The 23,890-nt window shown below is 48.5% G+C and overlaps 1 protein-coding gene across 1 annotated transcript in view; it reads left to right on the top strand.

The window, feature by feature from the left end:
• LOC141198633 (uncharacterized) overlaps positions 1 to 23,890 on the top strand; it is a 54,915-nt gene that overhangs the window by 20,737 nt on the left and 10,288 nt on the right. Inside the window, exon 2 of the mRNA XM_073663075.1 lies at positions 2,552 to 2,557. Within this exon, the coding sequence (XP_073519176.1) occupies positions 2,552 to 2,557 (6 nt within the window). The remainder of the gene's footprint in view (positions 1 to 2,551; positions 2,558 to 23,890) is intronic.

A 23,890-nucleotide genomic window follows, 5' to 3' on the forward strand; every position in this document is an offset into this window, starting at 1 on the left:
AGAAGTAGAAGATGCTCCTACATGAGGGCTGCACAGGGAACAGGTGGATTTTTTTAATGTGTGGGTCTGCGTGGGGAAGAAGAGAGTCCTTTTACTTGCATGGGGCTTCGTGTTGGAGGTCTGCGTGGGGAAGGAGGTTGGTGCTGTTACTTGCATGGGGCTGGAGGTCTGCGTTGGGAAGGAGGGGGTGCTATTACTTGCATGCTGGGGGCTGTGTGAGGGAGGAAGAGGATGATGCGACATAGCTGTGTGGGGAAGAAGATGATGTTACATAGTGCTGCGCAGGATAATATATGATGTCCCTCTTCGACCGCCTGCTCCCTCTTTGACCGCCTGCAATCTGGCTTCCGATCGCATCACTCGACTGAAACTGCCCTGACCAAAGTCACCAACGACCTACTAAATGTCAAATCCAAGCGACACTACTCCATCCTCCTTCTTCTGGACCTGTCATCTGCCTTTGACACAGTGGACCATTCCCTCTTACTCCAGATTCTCTCATCTCTTGGCATCACGGACTTGGCTTTATCTTGGATCTCCTCATACTTAACAGACAGGACATTCAGCGTCTCCCACTCACGCACCACCTCCTCATCTCGCCCCCTATCTGTTGGTGTCCCCCAAGGTTCAGTTCTAGGACCTCTGCTCTTCTCCATCTACACCTTTGGCCTGGGACAGCTCATAGAGTCTCACGGTTTTCAGTATCACCTCTATGCTGAAGACACACAGATCTACCTCTCTGGACCCGATATCTCCACCCTACTAACCAAAATCCCACAATGTCTGACCGCCATCACATCCTTCTTCTCTGACAGATTTCTAAAACTCAACATGGATAAAACAGAGTTCATCATCTTTCCGCCATCTCATTCAACCCTCCCAACTGACATAGCTATCAACGTCAATGGCTGTTCACTCTCCCCAGTCCCACAAGCTCGCTGCCTTGGAGTAACCCTGGACTCTGATCTCTCCTTCAAGCCACATATCCAAGCTCTTTCCACTTCCTGCCGACTCCAACTCAAAACATCTCCTGGATCCGTGCATTCCTCAGCAAAGACTCTGCAAAAACACTAGTGCATGCCCTCATCATATCCCGCCTCGACTACTGCAACCTCCTGCTCCGTGGCCTCCCTTCCAACACTCTTGCGCCTCTCCAATCTATCTTAAACTCTGCTGCTCGACTAATCCACCTGTCCCCCCGCTATTCCCCAGCCTCTCCTCTCTGTCAATCTCTTCACTGGCTCCCCATTGCCCAGAGAATTCAGTTCAAAACTCTAACCATGGCATACAAAGCCATCCACAACCTGTCTCCCCCATACATCTGTGACCTAGTCTCCTGGTACTTACCTGCACGCAATCTCCGATCCTCACAAGATCTCCTCCTCTACTCCCCTCTTATCTCCTCCTCCCACAATCGTATACAAGCTTTCTCCCGTGCATCCCCCCTACTCTGGAACTCTCTACCCCAACACATCAGACTCTCACCGACCGTGGAAACCTTCAAAAGAAACCTGAAGACCTGCCTCTTCCGACAAGCCTACAACCTGCAGTAACCACCGCTGCACGACCAGCTCTACCCTCACCTAATGTATCCTCACCCATCCCTTCTAGAATGTGAGCCCTCGCGGGCAGGGTCCTCGCTCCTCCTGTACCAGTCGCTGACTCGTTTTGTTAAGATTATGTAAATGCGTTTGTTATGTATATCCCTATCACATGTAAAGCGCCATGGAATAAATGGTGCTATAATAATAAATAATAATAATGTCCCTTGAGTTGGCCTTCATACGGTAGGTTGCACAGGGAAGTATTGTGTTACTTGTATGGGCTCCGTACGCCTCGTACACGCGCGCCGCTCCGTACACCTCGTACACACACGGCTCAGCTCCGTACGCCTCGCACACGCGCGGCTCCGCTCCGTACACCTCGTACACGCGTTGCTCCGCTCCGTACGCCTCATACACATGCGGCTCTGCTCCGTACGCCTCGTACACACACGGCTCCGCTCCGTACGCCTCGTACACACGCGGCTCCGCACGCCTCGTACACACGCGGCTCCGCTCCGCACGCTTCGTACACACGCGGCTCCGCTCCGCACGCCTCGTACACACGCGGCTCCGCTCCGCACGCCTCGTACACACGCGGCTCCGCTCCGCACGCCTCGTACACACGCGGCTCCGCTCCGCACGCCTCGTACACACGCGGCTCCGCTCCGCACGCCTCGTACACACGCGGCTCTGCTCCGTACACCTCGTACACACGCGGCTCCGCTCCGTACACCTCGTACACACGCGGCTCTGCTCCGTACGCCTCGTACACACACGGCTCTGCTCCGTACACCTCGTACACACGCGGCTCTGCTACATCCACACTGTAAACCCCTCCTGACCCCACACATAAACTTCAGCTCATCCAGCACCATGACAACCAGCACAGCAGAGTCCTGCATCCACTGAGGCCCCTGATCATGTGACCCCTGACTCCTCCCCTCCTGTGACCTCATCACAGCTCCTGTGCGCACAGAGCAGCCATATATGTGGTGGCGGCTCTGCAGGTGGAGGTATGTGGAGACCCCCATTACTGGGCGCAGGGGGCATTAACCCCTTCAGCACGGAGACTCTTTTGGGGTCTTGTGTTGCCCCTTTATAAGAATCATAAGGTTTTTGTTCTGTTCCCTGTAATAGATACATACGACCCAACTATGGAGACAGGAAGGGAGGAAACGTATTGTTCTCATAGTACAGGACCCCTTTACTGGCCCACAGTGTAATGCCCCCATTATGCCCCTTATGCAGTATGTATGATGCCCCCACACAGTGTAATGCCCCCATTATGCCCCTTATGCAGGATGTATGATGCCCCCCACACAGTGTAATGCCCCCATTATGCCCCTTATGCAGGATGTATGATGCCCCCACAGTGTAATGCCCCCATTATGCCCCTTATGCAGTATGTATGATGCCCCCACACAGTGTAATGCCCCCATTATGCCCCTTATACAGTATGTATGATGCGCCACACAGTGTAATGCCCCCATTATGCCCCTTATGCAGGATGTATGATGTCCCCACACAGTGTAATGCCCCCATTATGCCCCTTATGCAGGATGTATGATGCCCCCACACAGTGTAATGCCCCCATTATACCTCTTATGCAGGATTTATGATGCCCCCACACAGTGTAATGCCCCCATTATGCCCCTTATGCAGGATGCATGATGCCCCCACACAGTGTAATGCCCCCATTATGCCCCCTATGCAGGATGTATAATGCCCCCAAACAGTGTAATACCCCATTATGCCCCTTATGCAGGATATATGATGCCCCCACACAGTGTAATGCCCCCATTATGCCCCTTATGCAGGATGTATGATGCCCCCACAGTGTAATGCCCCCATTATGCCCCTTATGCAGGATGTATGATGCCCCCACACAGTGTAATGCCCCCATTATGCCCCTTATGTAGTATGCCCCCACACAGTGTATGCTCCCATTATGTCCCTTATACAGGATGTATGATGCCCCCCACACAGTGTAATGCCCCCATTATGCCCCTTATGCAGTATGTATGATGCCCCCACACAGTGTAATGACCCCATTATGCCCCTTATGCAGGATGTATGATGCCCCCACACAGTGTAATGCCCCCATTATGCCCCTTATACAGGATGTATGATGCCCCCTACACAGTGTAATGCCCCCATTATGCCCCTTATGTAGTATGTAGTATGCCCCCACACAGTGTAATGCCCCCATTATGCCCCTTATACAGGATGTATGATGCCCCCCCACAGTGTAATGCCCCCATTATGCCCCTTATGCAGTATGTATGATGCCCTCACACAGTGTAATGCCCCCTTTATGCAGGATGTATGATGCCCCACACAGTGTAATGCCCCCATCATGCCCCTTATGCAGTATGTAAGATGTATGATGCCCCCACACAGTGTAATGCCCCTATTATGCCCCTTATACATTATACATAGAGTGTGCAAAGCAGTCATCAAAGCAAAAGGTGGCTACTTTGAAGAACCTAGAATATAAAACATATTTTCAGTTGTTTCACACTTTTTTGTTAAGTATATAATTCCACATGTGTTAATTCATAGTTTTGATGCCTTCAGTGTGAATGTACAATTTTCATAGTCATGAAAATACAGAAAAATCTTTAAATGAGAAGGTGTGTCCAAACTTTTGGTCTGTACTGTATATACTGTAATACAATAGAAAAACAGAACTTATTTGGTACAGAAACCTTTGTTTGCAATTATATAGGTCAGATTTTTCCTGTAGCTGTTGACCAGGTTTGCACACACTGCAGCAGGGATTTTGGCCCACGCCTCCATACAGATCTTCTCCAGATCTTTCAGGTTTCGGGGCTGTTGCTGGGCAACATTGAGTTTCAGCATCCTCCAAAGATTTTCTATTGGGTTCAGGTATGGAGACTGACTATGCCACTCCAGAACCTTGACATGCTTCTTACAGAGCCACTCCTTTGTTGTCCTGGCTGTGTGTTTTGGGTCATTGTCATGCTGGAAGACCCAGCTATGACCCATCTTCAATGCTCTTACTGAAGGAAGGAGGTTGTTGGCTAAAATCTCTCGATATATCATCCCATCCATCCTTCCTTCAATACGGTGCAGTCATCCTGTACCCTTTGCAGAAAAACACCCTCAAAGTATGATGTTTCCCCCACCATGCTTCATGATTGGGATGCTGTTCTTGGGGTTGTATTCATCCTTCTTCTTTCAAACACGGCGAGTGAAGTTGATAACAAAAAATTCTATTTTTGTCTCATCAGACCACATGACCTTCTGTCATGCCTCCTCTGAATCATCCAAGTGGTCATTGGTGAACTTTAAACGGGCCTGGACCAGAGGGAACTTTACATGCCCTGCAGGATTTTAATGACAGCATAGTGTGTTACTAACAGTAATGTTTGAGACTGTGGTCCCAATTCTCATTAAGTCATTGACCGGGTCCTTCCGTGTAGTTCTGAGTTGATTACTGACTTTTCTCAAAATCATCCTTACTCCACAAGGCGAGATCTTGTATGGAGCCCCAGACCGAGGAAGATTGACAATCATCTTGTGTTTGGTCCATTTTCTAATATTTCTGCGAACAGTTGTTGCCTTTTCACACAGCTGATTGCCTATTGTCCTGTAGCCCATCCCAGCCTTGTGCAGGTCTACAATTTTGTCCCTGGTGTCCTTAAACAGCTCTTTGGTATTTGCCATGGTGGAGAGGTTGGAATGTGATTGATTGAGTGTGTGGATAGGTGTCTTTTATACAGGTAACAAGTTCAAACAGGTGCAGTTAATACAGATAATGAGTGCAGAGTAGGAGGGCTTCTTAAAGAAAAATTAACAGGTCTGTGGGGGCCAGAATTCTTGCTAATTGGTAGGTGATCAAATACTTATTTCATGCAATAAAATGCAATTTAGTTTTTTTAAAAAATCATACAATATGATTTTTCTTGTTTTCATTTTTAGATTCTGTCTCTCATAGTTGAATTGTACCTACGATGAAAATCACAGACCTCTCCATTCTTTGTAGGTGTGAAAACTTGCAAAATCGTCAGTGTATCAAATAGTTATTTTCCCCACTGTATATACCATGTGTCGTATCTGGTCCTATTTAATGTATCAGTGTATTTTCTTTATATATAAATACACTGCTCAAAAAAATAAAGGGAACACTTAAAGAACAGAATATAACTCCAAGTAAATCAAACTTCTGTGAAATCAAACTGTCCACTTAGGAAGCAACACCGATTGACAATCAATTTCACATGCTGTTGTGCAAATGGAATAGACAATAGATGGAAATTATTGCCAATTATCAAGACACCCTCAATAAAGGAGTGGTTCTGCAGGTGGGGACCACAGACCACATCTCAGTACCAGTGCTTTTTGGCTGATGTTTTGGTCACTTTTGAATGTTGGTTGTGCTTTCACACTCGTGGTAGCATGAGATGGACTCTGCAACCCACAGAAGTTGCTCAGGTGGTGCAGCTTATCCAGGATGGCACCTCAATGCGAGCTGTGGCAAGAAGGTTTGCTGTGTCTGTCAGAGTAGTGTCCAGTGGCTGGAGGCGCTACCAGGAGACGTGGAGGGGGCCGTAGGAGGGCAACAACCCAGCAGCAGGACCGCTACCTCCGCCTTTGTGCAAGGAGGAACAGGAGTAGCATTGCCAGAGCCCTGCAAAATGACCTCCAGCAGGCCACAAATGTGCATGTGTCTGCACAAACTGTTAGAAACCGACTCCATGAGGGTAGTATGAGGGCCCGACGTCCACAGATGGGGGTTGTGCTCACAGCCCAACACCGTGCAGGACACTTGGCTTTTGCCACAGAACACCAGGATTGGCAAAGTCGCCACTGGCGCCCTGTGCTCTTCACAGATGAAAGCAGGTTCACACTGAGCACATGTGACAGACGTGACAGAGTCTGGAGACGCCGTGAAGAGCGATCTGCTGCCTGCAACATCCTTCAGCAAGACCGTTTTGGCAGTGGGTCAGTAATGGTGTGGGGTGGCATTTCTTTGGAGGGCCATACAGCCCTCCATGTGCTCGCCAGAGGTAGCCTGACTGCCATTAGGTACCGAGATGAGATCCTCAGACTCCTTGTGAGACCATATGCTGGTGCGGTTGGCCCTGGGTTCCTTCTTATGCTGGACAATGCCAGACCTCATGTGGCTGGAGTGTGTCAGCAGTTCCTGCAAGATGAAGGCATTGAAGCTATGGACTGGCCTGCCCGTTCCCCAGACCTGAATCCGATTGAGCACATCTGGGACATCATGTCTTGCTCCATCTACCAACGTCACATTGCACCACAGACTGTCCAGGACTTGGCGGATGCTTTAGTCCAGGTCTGGGAGGAGATCCAACAGGAGACCATCCGCAACCTCATCAGGAGCATGCCCAGGTGTTGTAGGGAGGTCATACAGACATGTGGAGGCCACACACAATACTGAGCCTCATTTTGACTTGTTTTAAGGACATTACATCAAAGTTGGATCAGCCTGTAATGTGTTTTTCCACTTTAATTTTGGGGGTGACTCCAAATCCAGGCCTCCATTGGTTAATAAATTTGATTTCCATTGATTTTTTGTGTTATTTTGTTGTCAGCACATTCAACTTTGTACAGAACAAAGTATTCAATGAGAATATTTCATTCATTCAGATCTAGGATGTGTTATTTGAGTGTTCCCTTTATTTTTTTGAGCAGTGTATAAACGTAACTCAAAGCAAGCCGGGGCAAAATCTCCTCAATTCCATAGATGTCAAACCAGAGCCATCAATCATAGACCACATATCTTGTCAAATTTAGAGATAGCATCTCTTTTTAGGTATATGCCTTTTTCCAAATTTACTAGGCAGTTAACTTTATCAATAAATTCTGATATCATAGGCTCCTGGTCTGCTATCCATTTTTTGGCTATCTATTTTCTTGCCATATAGAACATACGTGCCGCCGCAGTTTTCAACATATCCCAGTATACATACTAATGGTGAAAGCTCTGCATCAATTGAATAAACCTTGTTAATCATTGCTACAACACTCTTCCAAAAGGACACCAGGTTAGGACAGTTCCACTTCATATGAAGCATATGTGCTATGTTAGTTTTACATCTAGGACAGTGGGGACTGGAACGTAATCCTATGTTAAATAAAAATTGAGGTGTCCTGTATACTTGGTGTATCACATATATATGGGACAGTCTATGGGATTCACTTAAAGACAGTTGTGGAACTCTTTCCAGTATATCTGACCAGCGATTTTCCCCTACAGATCCCATTACACTCTCACATTTCTCTTTTGATTGCATCAGTTTGTCAATATAATGTCTAGGAGAGTGTTATAAAGTAACTAGATGGTGACCCGATTCTAATGCATCGGGTATTCTAGAATATGTATGCGGCCGACCGGGCGCAATCAGCAATGCGGTGTTAAAATTTGGCACCTATGTCGCAGATTGGTCACGGCCGGCGGTCGCGACCAATCAACAGAGCGGGGTTTAAATTTGGCGCCAATAATGCTGATTGGTTGCGGCCGGCGGTCGCGACCAATCAGCAGAGCGTTGTTTAAATTTGGCACCAAAATTGCTGATTGGTCGGGGCTGGCAGCCGCGACCAATCAGCAGAGCGTTGGTTAAATTTGGCGCCAATGTGGCTGATTGGTCGCGTCTGGCGTCCGCGACCAATCAGCAGAGCGCTGTTTAAATTTGGCACCAATCTCGCTGATTGGTCGCGGCTGGAGTCCGCGACCAATCAGTACAGCAGTGTTTAAATGTGGCGCCAAAATCGCTGATTGGTCGCGGGCAGCGTCCGCGACCAATCAGCAGAGCGTTGTTTAAATTTGGCATCAATCTCGCTGATCGGTCGCTGCTGGCTACCGCGACCAATCAGCAGAGCGCTGTTTAAATTTGGCGCCAATCTCGCTGATTGGTCGCGGCTGGCGTCCGCGACCAATCAGCAGAGCGGAGTTTACATTTGGCGCCAAAATCGCTGATTGGTCGCGACCGCCGGGCGCGACCAATCAGCAGAGCGGGGTTTAAATTTGGCGCCAATGCTGCTCATTGGTCGCGGCCGGCCACCGCAACCAATCAGCAGAGCGTTGTTTAAATTTGCCGCCCATCTCGCTGATTGGTCACGGCCGGCCACCGCGACCAATCAGCACAGCGGCGTTTAAATTTGCCACCCATCTCGCTGATTGGTCGCGGTGGCCGGCCGTGACCAATCAGCACAGCGGCGTTTAAATTTGCCACCCATCTCGCTGATTGGTCGCGGTGGCCGGCCGTGACCAATCAGCAGAGCGGCGTTTAAATTTGCCGCCCATCTCGCTGATTGGTCGCGGCCGGCCACCGCGACCAATCAGCGTCGTATTAGTGTGGGGCCGGGAGCGGCGCTGCTTGTGCGGCTCCGTATTAGCGAGGACCGGGGAGCGGCGCTGCGTGTGAGGCTCCTTCTGCTGCGAGAAGCCAGGAGATGAGCGGCTGCTCGCAGCAGAAGCATCCCGACCGGCGGCGCCGCTTCCCGGTCCTCCGTTCACACTTGCTGTCGGGAGATCAGCGGGCCAAGCCGCTGATCTCCCGACGTTAGTCGCATGGAGTCCAGCGGCGCCGGTCGGGGTAGTTGTGCTGCTAGCGGCGCTCATCTCCCCGCTGCATCGCCGCTGACCTCCGTCCGCCAGATGAGCCGCTGGACAGACAGACAGACAGACAGACGGGATAAGACGATTATATATATAGACTAGATGGTGGCCCGATTCTAACGCATCGGGTATTCTAGAATATGTATGCGGCCGACCGGGCGCAATTAGCAAAGCGGTGTTTAAATTTGGTGGCAATATCGGAGATTGGTCGCGGGCGGCGGCGGCGACCAATCAGCGAACCATGTTAGTGAGAACTGGAGAGCGTGTTTAAATTTGGCACCAAAATCGCTGATTAGTCGCGACCAATCAGCAGAGCGGTTTTTAAATTTGGTTCCAATACTGCTGATTGGTCGCGACCGCCGACCGCGACCAATCAGCAGAGCGATGAAGAGCGTTGTTTAAATTTGGCGCCAAAATCGCTGATTGGTCGCGGCCGCCGCCCCCGACCAATCAGCAAAGAGGTGTTTAAATTTGGTGACAATACTGCTGATTGGTCGCCGGCCGCGACCAATCAGCAGAGCGTTGTTAAAATTTGGCGCCAAAATCGCTGATTGGTCGCGGCCGGAGGCCTCAACCAATCAGCAGAGCGGTGTTTAAATTTGGCGCCAATCTCGCTGATCGTTCGCGGCTGGCGACAGCGACCAATCAGCAGAGCGTTGTTTAAATTTGGCACAAAAAACGAAGATTGGTCGCGGCCGGTGGTTGCGACCAATCAGCAGAGTGAGGTTTAAATTTGGCGCCAATACTGCTGACTGGTCACGGCCGACAACCGCGATCAATCAGCAGAGCGGTGTTTAACTTTAGCGCCAAGATCACTGATTGGTCGCGTGCGGAGAGCGCGACCAATCAGCGAATCGTATTGGTGAGGAGCGGGGAGCGGAATCGTATTAGTGAGGACCGGGGAGCGCCGCTGCCTGTGCGGGAGCTTCCGCTGCGATAACCCGGGACATGAGTGGGCGCTCGGAGCAGAAGTATCCCGACCCGCAGCGCCGCTCCCCGGTCCTCCCTTCACACCCTAGCCGCTGATGTCCCCACAGTATCCGCATGATGTTACAAAGGTCCGGACATTTGTGTTAAAAATCGCTGATCGCGGCCGATATTTAAATTTGGCGCCCAAATCGGTGATTGGTCGCGGGCAGCGCCAGCGACCAATCAGCGATTTTTAACACAAATGTCCGGACCTTTGTAACCATGCGGATACTGTGGGGACATCAGCGGCTAGGGTGTGAAGGGAGGACCGGGGAGCGGCGCTGCGGGTTGGGATAATTCTGCTCCGAGCGCCCGCTCATGTCCCGGGTTCTGGGAGCGGAAGTACCTGCACAGGCAGCGCCGCTGACATCCATGCGGCTAAGGCGTGAAGGGAAGACCGGGGAGCGGCGCTGACATCCAATTGGTCGCGGCCGGTATTTAAATGTGCCGCTCAAATTGTTGATCTTGCGGCCAAAGTGAAACACTACTGTGCTGATTGGTCGCGGACGCTGCCCACGACCAATCACCGATTTGGGCACCAAATTTAAATATCGGTCGCGACCAATCACCGATCTTGGCTCCACATTTAAACACCGCTGTGCTGATTGGTCGCGGCCGATATTTAAATGTGGCGCCCAAATCGGTGATTGGTCGCGGGCGGCGTCGCCGACCAATCAGCACAGCGGTGTTGAAGTTTTGCGCTAAGATCAGTGATTGGTCTGGTCCGAAGACCGTGACCAATCATCGAATCGTCTTGGTGAGGACCGGGGAGCGGCGCTGCCTGTGCGGCTACTTACGCTGCGAGAACCCGGGACATAGCGGGCGCTCGCAGCAGAAGTATCCCGACCCGCAGCACCGCTCCCCGGTCCTCCCTTCCGCATGGAGGTCAGCTGCTACCGGCCGGGAGATGAGCGCCTCGCGCCGCTCATCTCCCAGCTGCATCTCCGTCCCGCAGATGGGTCCGGCGGTCGGGTTCCTTCTGCTGTTGCCGGCCGGGAGATGAGTGCCTCGCGGCGCTCATCTCCCGGCTGCATCGCCGCTCAGCTCCGTCCCGCAGTTGAGCCGCTAACGGCCGCCATCTTTTTCCAGAAATCCCGCGGCGCTGATTGGCCGCTGCCGGACCAATGAGCGACGCGGGATTTCCTGTACAGACATACAGACACACAGACAGACACACGGGATAAGACGATTATATATATATATAGATGAGATCAGTCCACGAGAACTGTGTAGATTAGCTATTCTCTGTATTATTGAGTTTCGGAGTACCCCCCTTCCCCTTCCAGAACAATGCCTTCTGCCCGATATGCGTTCCTAAATTGTAAATATTTATAGAATTCAGAGTGAGGTAACCCATATTCGTTTTGCAGCTGATGATTGTTCCTGGGTAGAAATATGTGGAGGAAAAAGAGAGTGCTACCTAAGCTTAGTAAGTAGAGACTAAAAACTTTAAAAGAATAAAAAATCTTTTATGCTCACCTGAGCAAGTTGTGCTGATAGGCACAACTCTATTTGAGGAATTTGCCTGTTATTGAGGTTCTCAGACCACGGTTTTCAGCTCTTCCATAGACTGTGGTGGTATATTTGTCCTACCCGACAGACAGCTACAACGTGAACAAGTTGAGACAAATGAATTCTGGAGGCGCTTCCAAGGAAGAAAGAGTGACCAAAAAATTGTTGAGTCTTCCAAATATGGTGCAATCACAAGGAGGATATTCCACAAGGGATTAATACTCGTGGGTTTATTAAAAAATCATAAAACCATGAATACACATAAGGGACATGGATACACAAAAAAGGGGAGGGAGAAGGGGGTCTTAAAAAGGATTATACAATGCGTTTCCGCTCATAGAGCCTTGATACACACCTGATGAAGGCTCTATGAGCAGAAATGCATTGTGTGATCTTTTTTTTATCCATTGTGGAATATCCTCCATTTGATTGCACCATATTTGGAAGACTCAACAATTTTTTTGGTTACTCTTTCTTCCACGGGAGCGCCTCCAGAATCCATTTGTCTCATTTTGCAGCTGTGAGAATTCCTTAATCATATCACGTATCAGCACTTGATTAAGTCTGTTTAAACCCTTGGAGCTCCAGGAGCCAAATCCCACCAGGTATAGATTTGGAAGCCATGGAGTGTTCCATAATGAAGTAAATTGTGAAACACCTTCTATTCCTTGTAATTTTTCCACCGTCCCCCAAAGTTTGTAACATAACAGCATAGTCGGTATTTTGCCTCCAAGTGTCCCAAACGTATGCACCTCCAATACCTCATAGAGTTCATCTGACTGGAAATAATGCTGTAGCAATATACTCCGAGATCCCCCTCCCCCAGGGTCGTCCCATCCCCGAATATGTTGAAGCTGAGATGCCACATAATATACCCATGGGTTAGGAACCGCAAGCCATCCCATTGTTTTGTTTCTTTGCAATGTTTCCAGTTTAATTCTCGGAGCCTGTTTGCCCCATATTAATTTTCTAAACTCCTTCCTAAACTCCTGACTGACTTTAAAGAAAAATCTCAGATTTATCCATATTGGGGAGTTGTGTAGAACATACAGCAATTGTGGCATCCAGATCATTTTGACCAGATTAGGACGGCCCACAACCGACAACGGTAACTTAGACCAGGCGCCTAGTTTACCTCTAAATTTAATTAAGACTGGGTCAGGATTCAACATCTCATAATCATTTATTTTTGCCGATATATTGATGCCTAAATATTTAAACTCCGATACCACTTGTAAACCCAAATTAATGTAGTTGGAAGCATTCTCATCTATATTATCCAATGGAAGTATTACTGATTTGCTCCAGTTTATCTTCAGACCAGAGTATTTTCCAAATGTTTCTATCGTTTCTATTGCTGTAGGAAGGGACTCAGAAGTTATAGCCAACTATTCCTGGATGCTCCCTGATAACTGGTGCCAGAGGTTCAATGGCCAGTGCAAAGAGCAGAGGGGACAACGGGCACCCTTGTCGCGTACCTCTACTCAGTCCAAAGGCCGGGGAGAGGCGTCCATTTACCCGTATTTTAGCCATCGGCCTACCATACAGCAATTTAACCCATGAAATAAAACTTGGTCCTATACCAAACTTTTCCAACACAGGTGACTTGTGCGGTATCTCACCTTTCTCTTCCCTTTTATAACCCTCTTTACAGTATTTCCACTTAGTCGGCTTGACCGCTAGTATTTGCAGAACCAGACAAGAAATTATAGAAACAAAAACCCCACAAACACATTTAAACAAGTCAACATTAATCCATCCATGCAATCTGCATGAAGAAAGGCACCAGTCCATCCTGTAGCCGTATATAAGGCAAACAATAAACCTAAAATGAACAGGGTTAAACACTTCCTGGGGGCCTGCAATATTCGGATATACAACCCCTGGCAAAAATTATGGAATCACCGGGCTCGGAGGATGTTCATTCAGTTGTTTAATGTTGTTAAAAAAAAAAGCAGATCACAGACATAGCACAAAACTAAAGTCATTTCAAATGGCAACTTTAGGGCTTTAAGAAACACTAAAAGAAATCAAGATTAAAAGTGTGGTACTCAGTAAGGGTAATTTTTTGCAGACCAAGCAGAGGGAAAAAATTATGGAATCACCCTGTAAATTTTCATTACCAAAACTAACACCTGCATCAAATTAGATCTGCTCGTTAGTCTGCATCTAAAAAGAAGTGATCACACCTTGGAGAGCTGTTGCACCAAGTGGACTGACATGAATCCTGGCTCCAACATGAGAGATGTCAATTGAAACAAAGGAGAGGGCTATCAAACTCTTAAAAGAAGGTAAATCATCACGCAATGTTGCAAAAGATGTTGGTTGTTCACAGTCAGCTGGGTCTAAAATCTGGACCAAATACAAACAACATGGGAAGGTGGTTAAAGGCAAACATGCTGGTAGACTAAGGAAGACATCAAAGCATCAAGACTGGAAACTTAAAGCAATATGTCTCCAAAACAGGAAATGCACAACAAAACAAATGAGGAACGAATGGGAGGAAACTGGAGTCAGTCTGTGACCGAACTGTAAGAAACCGCCTAAAGGAAATGGGATTTACATGCAGAAAAGCTAAACATGAGACATCATTAACACCTAAACAGAAAAAAACAAGCAATCGTGGACTGTGGATGACTGGATGAAAGTCATATTCAGTGATGAATCGCAAATCTGCATTGGGCAAGGTGATGATGTTGGAACTTTTATTTGGTGCCGTTCCAATGAGATTTATAAAGATGACTGCATGAAGAGAGCATGCAAATTTCCGCAGTCATTGATGATATGGGGCTGCATGTAAGGTAAAGGCACTGGGGAGATGGCTGTCATTACATCTTCAATAAATGCCCAAGTTTACATTGATATTTTGGACAGTGTTCTTATTCCATCAATTGAAATGATATTTGAGGATGATGACATAATATTTTTCAAGATGATAATGCATCCTGCCATAGAGCAAAAACTGTGAAAACATTCCTTGAAAGAAGACACATAAGGTCAATGTCATGGCCTGCAAATAGTCCGGATCTCAATCCAATTGAAAATCTTTGGTGGAAGTTGAAGAAAATGGTCCATGACCAGGCTCCAACCTGCAAAGCTGATCTGGCAACAGCAATCAGAGAAAGTTGGAGGCAGATTGATGAAGAGTACTGTTTGTCACTCATTAAGTCCATGCCTCAGAGACTGCAAGCTGTTATTAAAGCCAGAGGTGGTGCAACAAAATACTAGTGATGTATTGGAGTGTTCTTTTGTGTGTTTGTTTTTCATGATTCCATAATTTTTTCCCTCTGCTTCGTCTGAAAAAAATTACCCTACTGACTACCACATTTTGAATTTTGATTTCTTTTAGTGTTTCTAAAGCCCTAAAGTTGCCATTTGAAAAGACTTTACTTTGGGACCATGTCTGTGATCTGCTTTTTATCAACAACATCAAACAACTGAATGAACATCCTCCGAGCCCGGTGATTCCATTATTTTTGCCAGGGGTTGTAGCTCAGGATAGTTGTGTCCACTGGGCCGTGGGCTAGGGAGTAAAGGATATGACCCCAATATTCAATCGGGAAACTCCGATGGTATACAGTGCCTACAAGTAGTATTCAACCCCCTGCAGATTTAGCTGGTTGACACATGCGGAATTAACTTGGCATTGTGACATTTGTACTGTAGATCAGCCTGGAAGTGGGAAATGCACTGCAGCAACTTTTTTTTAGTTTTTTTTTTAAAACGTTAAAAGTTAATTCAGAGTGTCATTTATTATTCAACCCCTCAAACCGCAAGAATTCTGTTTTGTCCCCCTAAAGTATTAAGAAGTAGTTCAGGCACCAAGAATAATGAGCTTCACATGTGTGGATTAAAGATCTCTTTTGCCAGCCTTTTCTGACTATTTAAGACCCTCCCCAAACTTGTGAACAGCACTCAGACATGGTCAACATGGGAAAGACAAAGGAGCATTCCAAGGCCATCAGAGACAAGATCGTGGAGGGTCACAAGGCTGGCAAGGGGTACAAAACCCTTTCCAAGGAGTTGGGCCTACCTGTCTCCACTGTTGGGAGCATCATCCGTAAGTGGAAGGCTTATGGTACTACTGTTAGCCTTCCACGGCCTGGTCAGCCTTTGAAAGTGTCCTCCCGTGCCGAGGCCAGGCTTGTCCGAAGAGTCAAGGCTAACCCAAGGACAACAAGGAAGGAGCTCCGGGAAGATCTCATGGCAGTGGGGACATTGGTTTCAGTCAATACCATAAGTAACGTACTCCACCGCAATGGTCTCCGTTCCAGACGAGCCCGTAAGGTACCTTTACTTTCAAAGCGTCATGTCAAGGCTCGTCTACAGTTTGCTCATGATCACTTGGAGGACTCTGAGACAGACTGGTTCAAGGTTCTATGGTCTGATGAGACCAAGATCGAGATCTTTGGTGCCAACCACACACGTGACGTTTGGAGACTGGATGGCACTGCATACGACCCCAAGAATACCATCCCTACAGTCAAGCATGGGGGTGGCAGCATCATGCTGTGGGGCTGTTTCTCTGCCAAGGGGCCTGGCCATCTGGTCCGCATCCATGGGAAGATGGATAGCACGGCCTACCTGGAGATTTTGGCCAAGAACCTCCGCTCCTCCATCAAGGATCTTAAGATGGGTCGTAATTTCATCTTCCAACAAGACAACGACCCAAAGCACACAGCCAAGAAAACCAAGGCCTGGTTCAAGAGGGAAAAAGTCAAGGTGTTGGAGTGGCCTAGTCAGTCTCCTGACCTTAACCCAATTGAAAACTTGTGGAAGGAGCTCAAGAATAAAGTCCACATGAGACACCCAAAGAACCTAGATAACTTGGAGAAGATCTGCATGGAGGAGTGGGCCAAGATAACTCCACAGACCTGTGCCGGCCTGATCAGGTCTTATAAAAGATGATTATTAGCTGTAATTGCAAACAAGGGTTATTCCACAAAATATTAAACATAGGGGTTGTATAATAATTGACCCACACTTTTATGTTTAAAATTTAATAAAATTCAACTGAGCAACATAACTTTTTGGTTTGTAAGATTTATGCTTCTGTTCATAAAACCTACTCTCGTTTGCAGTTTGAAGGCTCTAACTTATTTGCATCTTATCAAACCAGCTAAATCTGCAGGGGGTTGAATATTACTTGTAGGCACTGTATATCTTTAATTATCCAGGTTCAAAGTTACTGATTTTGACGGATCCTCTGCTCATTCAGATCAGTCCAAAGGAGTGCGTCTTTCGGATGTTCAAAAAAGAAAGTGGCTCCCAGAGCCGCCACTCTAAGTTTCGCAGGGTAAATCATGGAGTATGAGGTTTGCAGACTTCGTTTTACATCAAGTAACTGCGCCCTACGTTTTGAAACTTCAATGGTGTAATCCGGAAAAAAAAAAAATTCTTTGGCCATTAATAGAAATGTCCCCTTTATCACAGGGAGTCTTAAGGATGGCATCTCTGTCTTTGCAGTGCAGCAGCTTTATTAATACTGGACGTGAAGGGGTCCCTGGTGGCAGTGGCCGGGTTGGCACCCTTTCCACAGCAAAGAGGGCAGACAGGCAATCAGTTACAAACAAAAACGTAACCATGTCTCAAAGCACTCATTCGGATTATTGCTCTGTTATTTCAGGGACCCCAATCACTCTTATATTATTTCGCCTGAGTCTGTTTTCCAAATCATTTGTTTTAGCTAATAGGGCCATGATTTGTTATTCATGTCTCTGGCTGTCCAGTATTTGAGGCTGCTTATGTGACGCCCGGGTGGAGGAGAGAGATGGTTAATAGCAATACGTCTGATTCGGTTGGACTAGGGGACGCCTCTCCTTCCCCTCCCCGCTCGCTAGCCCACCCTGAGAGTTGGGGTACTCAGAAGCCGGGCCACTGTGCAGGGTGGATGTAGTCGCGTCCTAGGCCCGGTCCGTGCCCAGGGTTGTCACATTAAAAAGTTAAGGGCTAGGAGGGACGGTGACAGTGTTTCGAGTGGTGTGAAAGACTACGCCACCTGTGGTTTTTGGTGATCCTCCACCAGCGCTGCGTTCAGTCCCCTGAGGCGGGATGTAGTGGCAGCAGCAGATGGTACTACTCCCCACAGGCGGAGCAGGGCCTCAGGGCAGAGGAAACAGGAGGATGGGAATTGTAGTGGGAGATGTGGTGTGGTGTCGTGCGGTGCCGTGTTACAATAAGAAACCGGAGGCCATAGGGGTAGTCTTCCAAGCTTTACTCACGGTAGAATGCACAGCTGCAAGGCTTCTCCCTGCTCCTCACGGCGCACTGCGGCCACCAGGACCAGGGGTCGACAACCTCCGAGTAGTTCAGGTGCTTTGGTCAGGACCCCGCACCAGAGTGTTCCTAGACTTTTCCCACTAGGTCCTCTCCTATCCATGTGTGGTACTTGTACTAAGGCCGGGTCTCCCTCTGGACTATGCACAGAACAAGGGTATGCGTGGCTACTCCGCTCCTTCCGTTACCCGGTGGGATCCACTGAGCCTCCGGGCTTCACAGAGTCAGATATCGGGGGCTGGCACCCCTTTTGCAGCAGGAATCCCTCTGACTAGGCCAGAATAGTGAGGACAGGTGGCGTATACCGCTCCGCTGCATCCCCCTGGGATCCTTTTGCCTGCGGAGCTTGTCTCCTCTGCTCCCCTCCAGGCCTTCTTGGGTAGGGACCTTGACCGGGTAGAGACAACCGTTAACTCTGACCCGCTCCTCGTCTCAAGGCAAGAGTACGAGGATCGTGTCCCCATCGGCTGCAGGTTCACACAGAAAGCCACATTCAGTGATGAAGATCAGAGTCAAAGACCTTAAGCCCAAGATGGCTGTTTATTAAATATGAATTTTTGTTGTGTAACCTAAATGTGCGTCCTCCACCCTCACCCACTACCAGGTTCCCCCTATCTTTTGGTTCCCCCCATCTCCACTTATCCCGGGTGTGGCAGCACCCTGGTGCATATGAGCCCCCCCCCCTCGGGTGGGAGAGGTGTAGTGTTGGATGCAGAGGTGGGGTCCTGACAGTTACACCATCCTTACCTCGAAGGAGAGCTACCACACCTCATTAAAGAGATGCAGTACCCCTGTGGTGACCGAACCCTCAGGGGCGCCACGCTTATCCTCCAGATCACTGATTTTGCCCTCTGCTGCTGTAGTGCGTTCATTAACCCTTTGTATCACTTGCCTCATAAAAGAAAGCTCCTCTTTAATCTCTCCCATCTGACTGCTAAGTGAGGCTAAAGCAGATCCATACTGTGTTACAGCTATAAACACATCCTTTAACGTGGGCTCCTTAATGTGCTGATCTGTATTAGGCTATGTGCCCACGTTGCGGAACTGAAGCATATTTTTTTACGCTTCTCCCTGGCGGGAAAATCGCATGCGGATTTTACATGCGGTTTTCCCGCCAGGTAGAAGCGTTTGTGAGGCGTCTTTGCAGCGTATTTGCATGCATTTCCGCATGCGGGTTATCAAGCACTTCTCCAAGTGATTTAAGCAGCACTTGGAAAAGTGCTTGACAACTTGTTCACACTATATAAATCCATGCAACCGGCATGGATTTATATAGTGTGACCAAGTAATAGTTAAAAAAAAAAGAATCAGAATGGTAAAAAATAAAAAAATAAAGTTTATACTCACCTTCTGATGCATTCTCTGCCCCGTCCGGAGTCTTGAGCTGCTCACGCTGTTGTATGCAGGACCTGCGGTGACGTCATTGAGTCATGTGATGGGTCACATGACTCATGACGTGGCAGGTCCTTCACACAGCAGCGCGACGGCGGGAAAACATCAGAAGATAAGTATAAACTTTATTTTATTCTTTTTTTTACAGGTTCTTTGGTACCCAGGTCTGGAGGAGAGTCTCCTCTCCTCCAGACTTGGGTACCATCCGCACATTGATTCCGCATGCGGAAACGCAAAATTAATGAACATGCTGCGGATTTTTGACCGCAGCATATACGCTGCGGAAAAATCCGCAGCATGGGCATTGACATTGCGGAATGCCATTGGGGACCATGGGGTGCGGATATACATGCGTTTTACAAGCGTTTACGCTGCGGAAATTCCGCAGCATATACGCTTGTAATACGCAACGTGGGCACGCAGCCTTATGGTGGGAAGCTGTGATTTCTGGCTGAGGTTGCGGGGCTCAGGGACTTTCAGAGTCATTATTAGCAGTGTTCTTGAATTCCTCTGAGAGCACAGAGAAATGATTAGACACCGCCATGATATGTACATTACAGACCAAAAGTTTGGACACACCTCATTTAAAAATTTTACTGTATTTTCATGACTTTGAAAATTGTACTTTCACACTGAAGGCATCAAAACTATGAATTAACACATGTGGAATTATATACTTAACAAAAAAGTGTGAAACAACTGAAAATATGTCTTATATTCTAGGTTCTTCAAAGTAGCCACCTTTTGTTTTGATGACTGCTTTGCACACTCTTGGCATTCTCTTGATGAGCTTCAAGAGGTAGTCACCGGAAATGGTCTTCCAACAATCTTGAAGAAGTTCCCAGAGATGCTTAGCACTTGTTGGCCCTTTTGCCTTCACTCTGCCAAACCATCTCGATGGGGTTCAGGTCTGGTGACTAGGTCATCTGGCGTAGCACCCATATATGTGCCTCATTGCCAGTTCAGGCTCCTGTGCTTGCAGCTTTAACGAAGCCAGCCTGCCTCAGTGCTGTGCCTGCAGCCACTGACTTCCTGTACTGGTGCCTGTTGCAGAGGAGTATGTGCCATCTTGGATGCCTCTATTCCCTCCTGCTGCTGCTCCCCTTCGTCTCGCTGCTGCTCCTCCGGCCATGATCGCGCCTCCTATGCACATCGGTCAGTGCTAGGACGTGTATAGAAGGGCTAATACCACTTCTTATGTAGTTAGGGGCCCAGTGGATCCTCCATTAGGATGCTTATCCCAGGAGCACTCCTAGCACACTTCCACTCACATGTCCGGCCAGGCCATGCACCCTACAGGGTGATGTCTTTATCTCAGCCAGGAGGCCTACTTAACCAGTACAGAACTTTGCCCAAGGGCAGCAGAAGGCCTGGAGACTTAATTATAGGGATAAAACTTTGCTAAGGTGAGCAGCAGGATGAGGCACATGGCTCAGGCCAGGAGGCCTACTTAAACACTACAGTACAGAACATTGCCTTGGGGGGGTGTGACAAAGTCACTGGCAGAATACTGGAGGGGAGATATGTTTTACTGAGACTATTTGCTTCAGTGATGCGAATCATGGAAGTTTCTCCTGCACATTAGGTGCAGAGAGGGTTAATAGCCAGGTTTACAAGGGCATGCTTTACAGGTGGATGGCTTGGAGGGACGCCATCCACCCTATCTCCACTTCAGGGCGTGGTTTGGGCTATAAAGAGCCAGCCTATTGACTCAGGAGATGGTCATATCTGGAGGCCAGCTCCAAAGAGAGGAGCTTGTGTTTGTTTGTGCTAACCTGAAGCGTGTGGTTTTTGCTAATCCTGAGTGGCCGTTGCTAGGACTTTGCTGGACACTTTCTTATTTTGTTTTGCCATTAGGCCAGATGAGCTGTGTTTATTTTCATGAACTCTACATTGTTTTATGCTGCTTCATAAACCAACTGAAAATTTAAAGAGACAGTATTCCTTTTCTACCTCCATGTGCAGCCGAGTGAGCAGATCTACCACTGGTGGTGTTAGAAGTGCGGGCAGCATTCCCAGCAAACACGTGTGACTGCTACAAGCGAGTGAGTGTCCTGGGTGAAGGCGGAAGTGAGCCAGGAGGCGGAGTCAGACAGCATGGAGGACCTGCTTCAGCGCCCTGTGAAGGCCCAACAGCAGCAACAGATGGCCCAACAGCAACAACTGGAACATCAGGAGATGAGTAAGCTACTGATGCAACAGATCTTACAACAGCAGCAGCAACAGCTGCAAGATCATACGGACAGCAGCAGCAGCAACAAGACCAGTTCCGACAACAGTAGCATCAGCAAGACCAGTACCGACAGCAGCATCAGATTGAGTTGCTCACAGAGGCGGTTTGTGGGAGGCCGGCAGCCCCTCCCCCAAGTCCAGGTGATGACTTGTACGTCCGGAAAGCAGTAAGACGAGCCATGCAAAAGATGACCCCAAGTGATGATGTGGAGGCATTTTTGACAGGTAGCAGAGCAAGAGAGGCTGCCGCCGAAGCAGTGGGCGGAGGTGCTAGCTCCCTATCTAACTGGCGAGTCGCAAAAGGCTTATTATGACCTGGCATTACAGGATGCACAGGAGTATGCTAAATTTAAAAACGGAAATTTTGGCACGTGTTGGAGTGACTGTCAGTTTGAGCCCAAAGGGTCCACCACTGGGCGTATTGTGGTGACAAACCCCCTCGCTCCCAGATGTTTGACTTACTAAATCTTGAAAAAAAGTGGTTGCAGCCGGACTCCTCAACTCTACCCCAGATGGTCGAATGAGTTGTTTTAGACAGATTTATACACTGGCTTCCATGGCCGGTGCACACCTGGTTTGTCCAGGGGGACCCCCAAAATGCAGACGACCTAGTTGGACTAGTAGAAAGGTACCAGGTGGTCGAGAGGTCCCTAAGGAAGTCGGGTGTGGTCGCATCCCCATACTGGAGTACCCAGAAAGAGCCCGAATTCTCAAAAGAGGGGTAGTAGAGCCACAACTGGGGGGAGTTCGAGATCCTAAGGGGTCGATGAGGGATTGCCAAAAGTCGCTGGTAAAAACTTGACCTGTTAGAGATGATACGGTCCCGGACACATAGCTGCCCGTTGTCTTATGTCCTCCGAGCAGATGGATTGCAGCCTGCGCAGGCGCTGTTCATATTATGCCTAGCCAGCTTGCAGTGTGGACTGACGGCTCGGTGAGGGGCCATAGGCATGTCCCGTAACAATCAATGGGATACTGGTAACGGGACTCTTGGACTCAGGGAGTTTGGTGACTCTGATAATGGCCACACTCCCCGACAGGTTGATACCCGGGAAAAACGTGGGTGTCCGCTGTATTCACGGGGATGCTAAAGACTGCAAGTTGCCAGAGTGACTATTAAACTAACTGCGGCGCTGAGTCCCATTAGGTGGAAGTAGTTAAGGACCTGCTACACCCAGTGATAATAGGGCGGGACTTTAGCCTGTTCTGGGAATTATGACAGAAAGCAGGTGTACCACGTGACTCAGGAAGCAGCCGATCCCACTATGTTGAATTCCCAATGCAGACTGAGACGGTCCCACATTGAAAAATGCATTTGATAATGTGTCTGTGGTAAATGGGGTTGCTCAAGAGCCGGGGGCTGAAACCAGGTTCCCATATTTCACACTAAATGAGGAACTACTTTATCGGGTCACTAAACCAAAAGGGGAAGTGGTAGAGCAGTTGCTGGTGCTGTGTCCCTATAGACGTAGAGTGTTAGACCTGGCCCATTCTTATATTTTATGTGGACATCTGGAAGTAGAGAAAACCCAAGAGTGGGTCTTGCAGAGGTTCTACTGGTCTGGATGTCACAGGGAAAGTTAATTACTGCCAGTCCTGCCCCACCTGTCAGCTAACTGCTCCCGTGTCCCACTTCCGAAGCCCTCTAGTGCCATTTCCTATTATAGAGGTCCCATTTGACTGGATTGCAATGGACCTTGTCGGGCCCCTGGTCAAGTATGCCAGGGGGCACCAATACATCATGGTAGTGTTGGACTATGCAACTCGGTATGCAGAGGCGGTACCATTGAGAAACTCCTCTGCTGCGAGTATCGCCAGAGAGCTTGTGCATATTTTCTCCCGGACGGGCTTTCCAAAGGAGATCTTGACGGACCAGGGAACCCCGTTTATGTCAAAAGTGATGAGGGAGTTGTGTACGGCTCTCCAAATTACACAGCTCAGAACCTCCATGTACCATCTGCAGGCGGACAGCCTCGTGGAAAGATTTAACAAGACCCTGAAGTCCATGTTGAAGAAGGTGATGGAAAAGGATGGCAGAGACTGGAATTGTCTTACTCCCCTACCCGCTGTTCTCAGTTAGCGAAGTTCCCCAGGCGTCTACAGGATTCTCCCCCTTCAAGCTGCTATATGGTCGGCTCCTCACGGACTTCTGGATATTGCAAAGGAAACTTGGGGAGCCAAGGTGACACCCCACAGGAGCGTCATCGAGCATGTGGCCCAAATGCAGGACCGGATAGAGAAGGTGATGCCAATTGTGAGGGAGAGCCTCCTTCAATCCCAAGAGGTTCAAGCTCGGGTCTACAACTGGGCGGCGAGGCTGAGACAGTTTAGCTTGGGTGTTGGTGTTAATACCCAC

Source organism: Phyllobates terribilis, unplaced genomic scaffold (genome assembly GCF_046119375.1).
Source record: "Phyllobates terribilis strain yellow unplaced genomic scaffold, ASM4611937v1 Scaffold_98__1_contigs__length_5973952, whole genome shotgun sequence".
NCBI lineage: Eukaryota > Metazoa > Chordata > Amphibia > Anura > Dendrobatidae > Phyllobates > Phyllobates terribilis.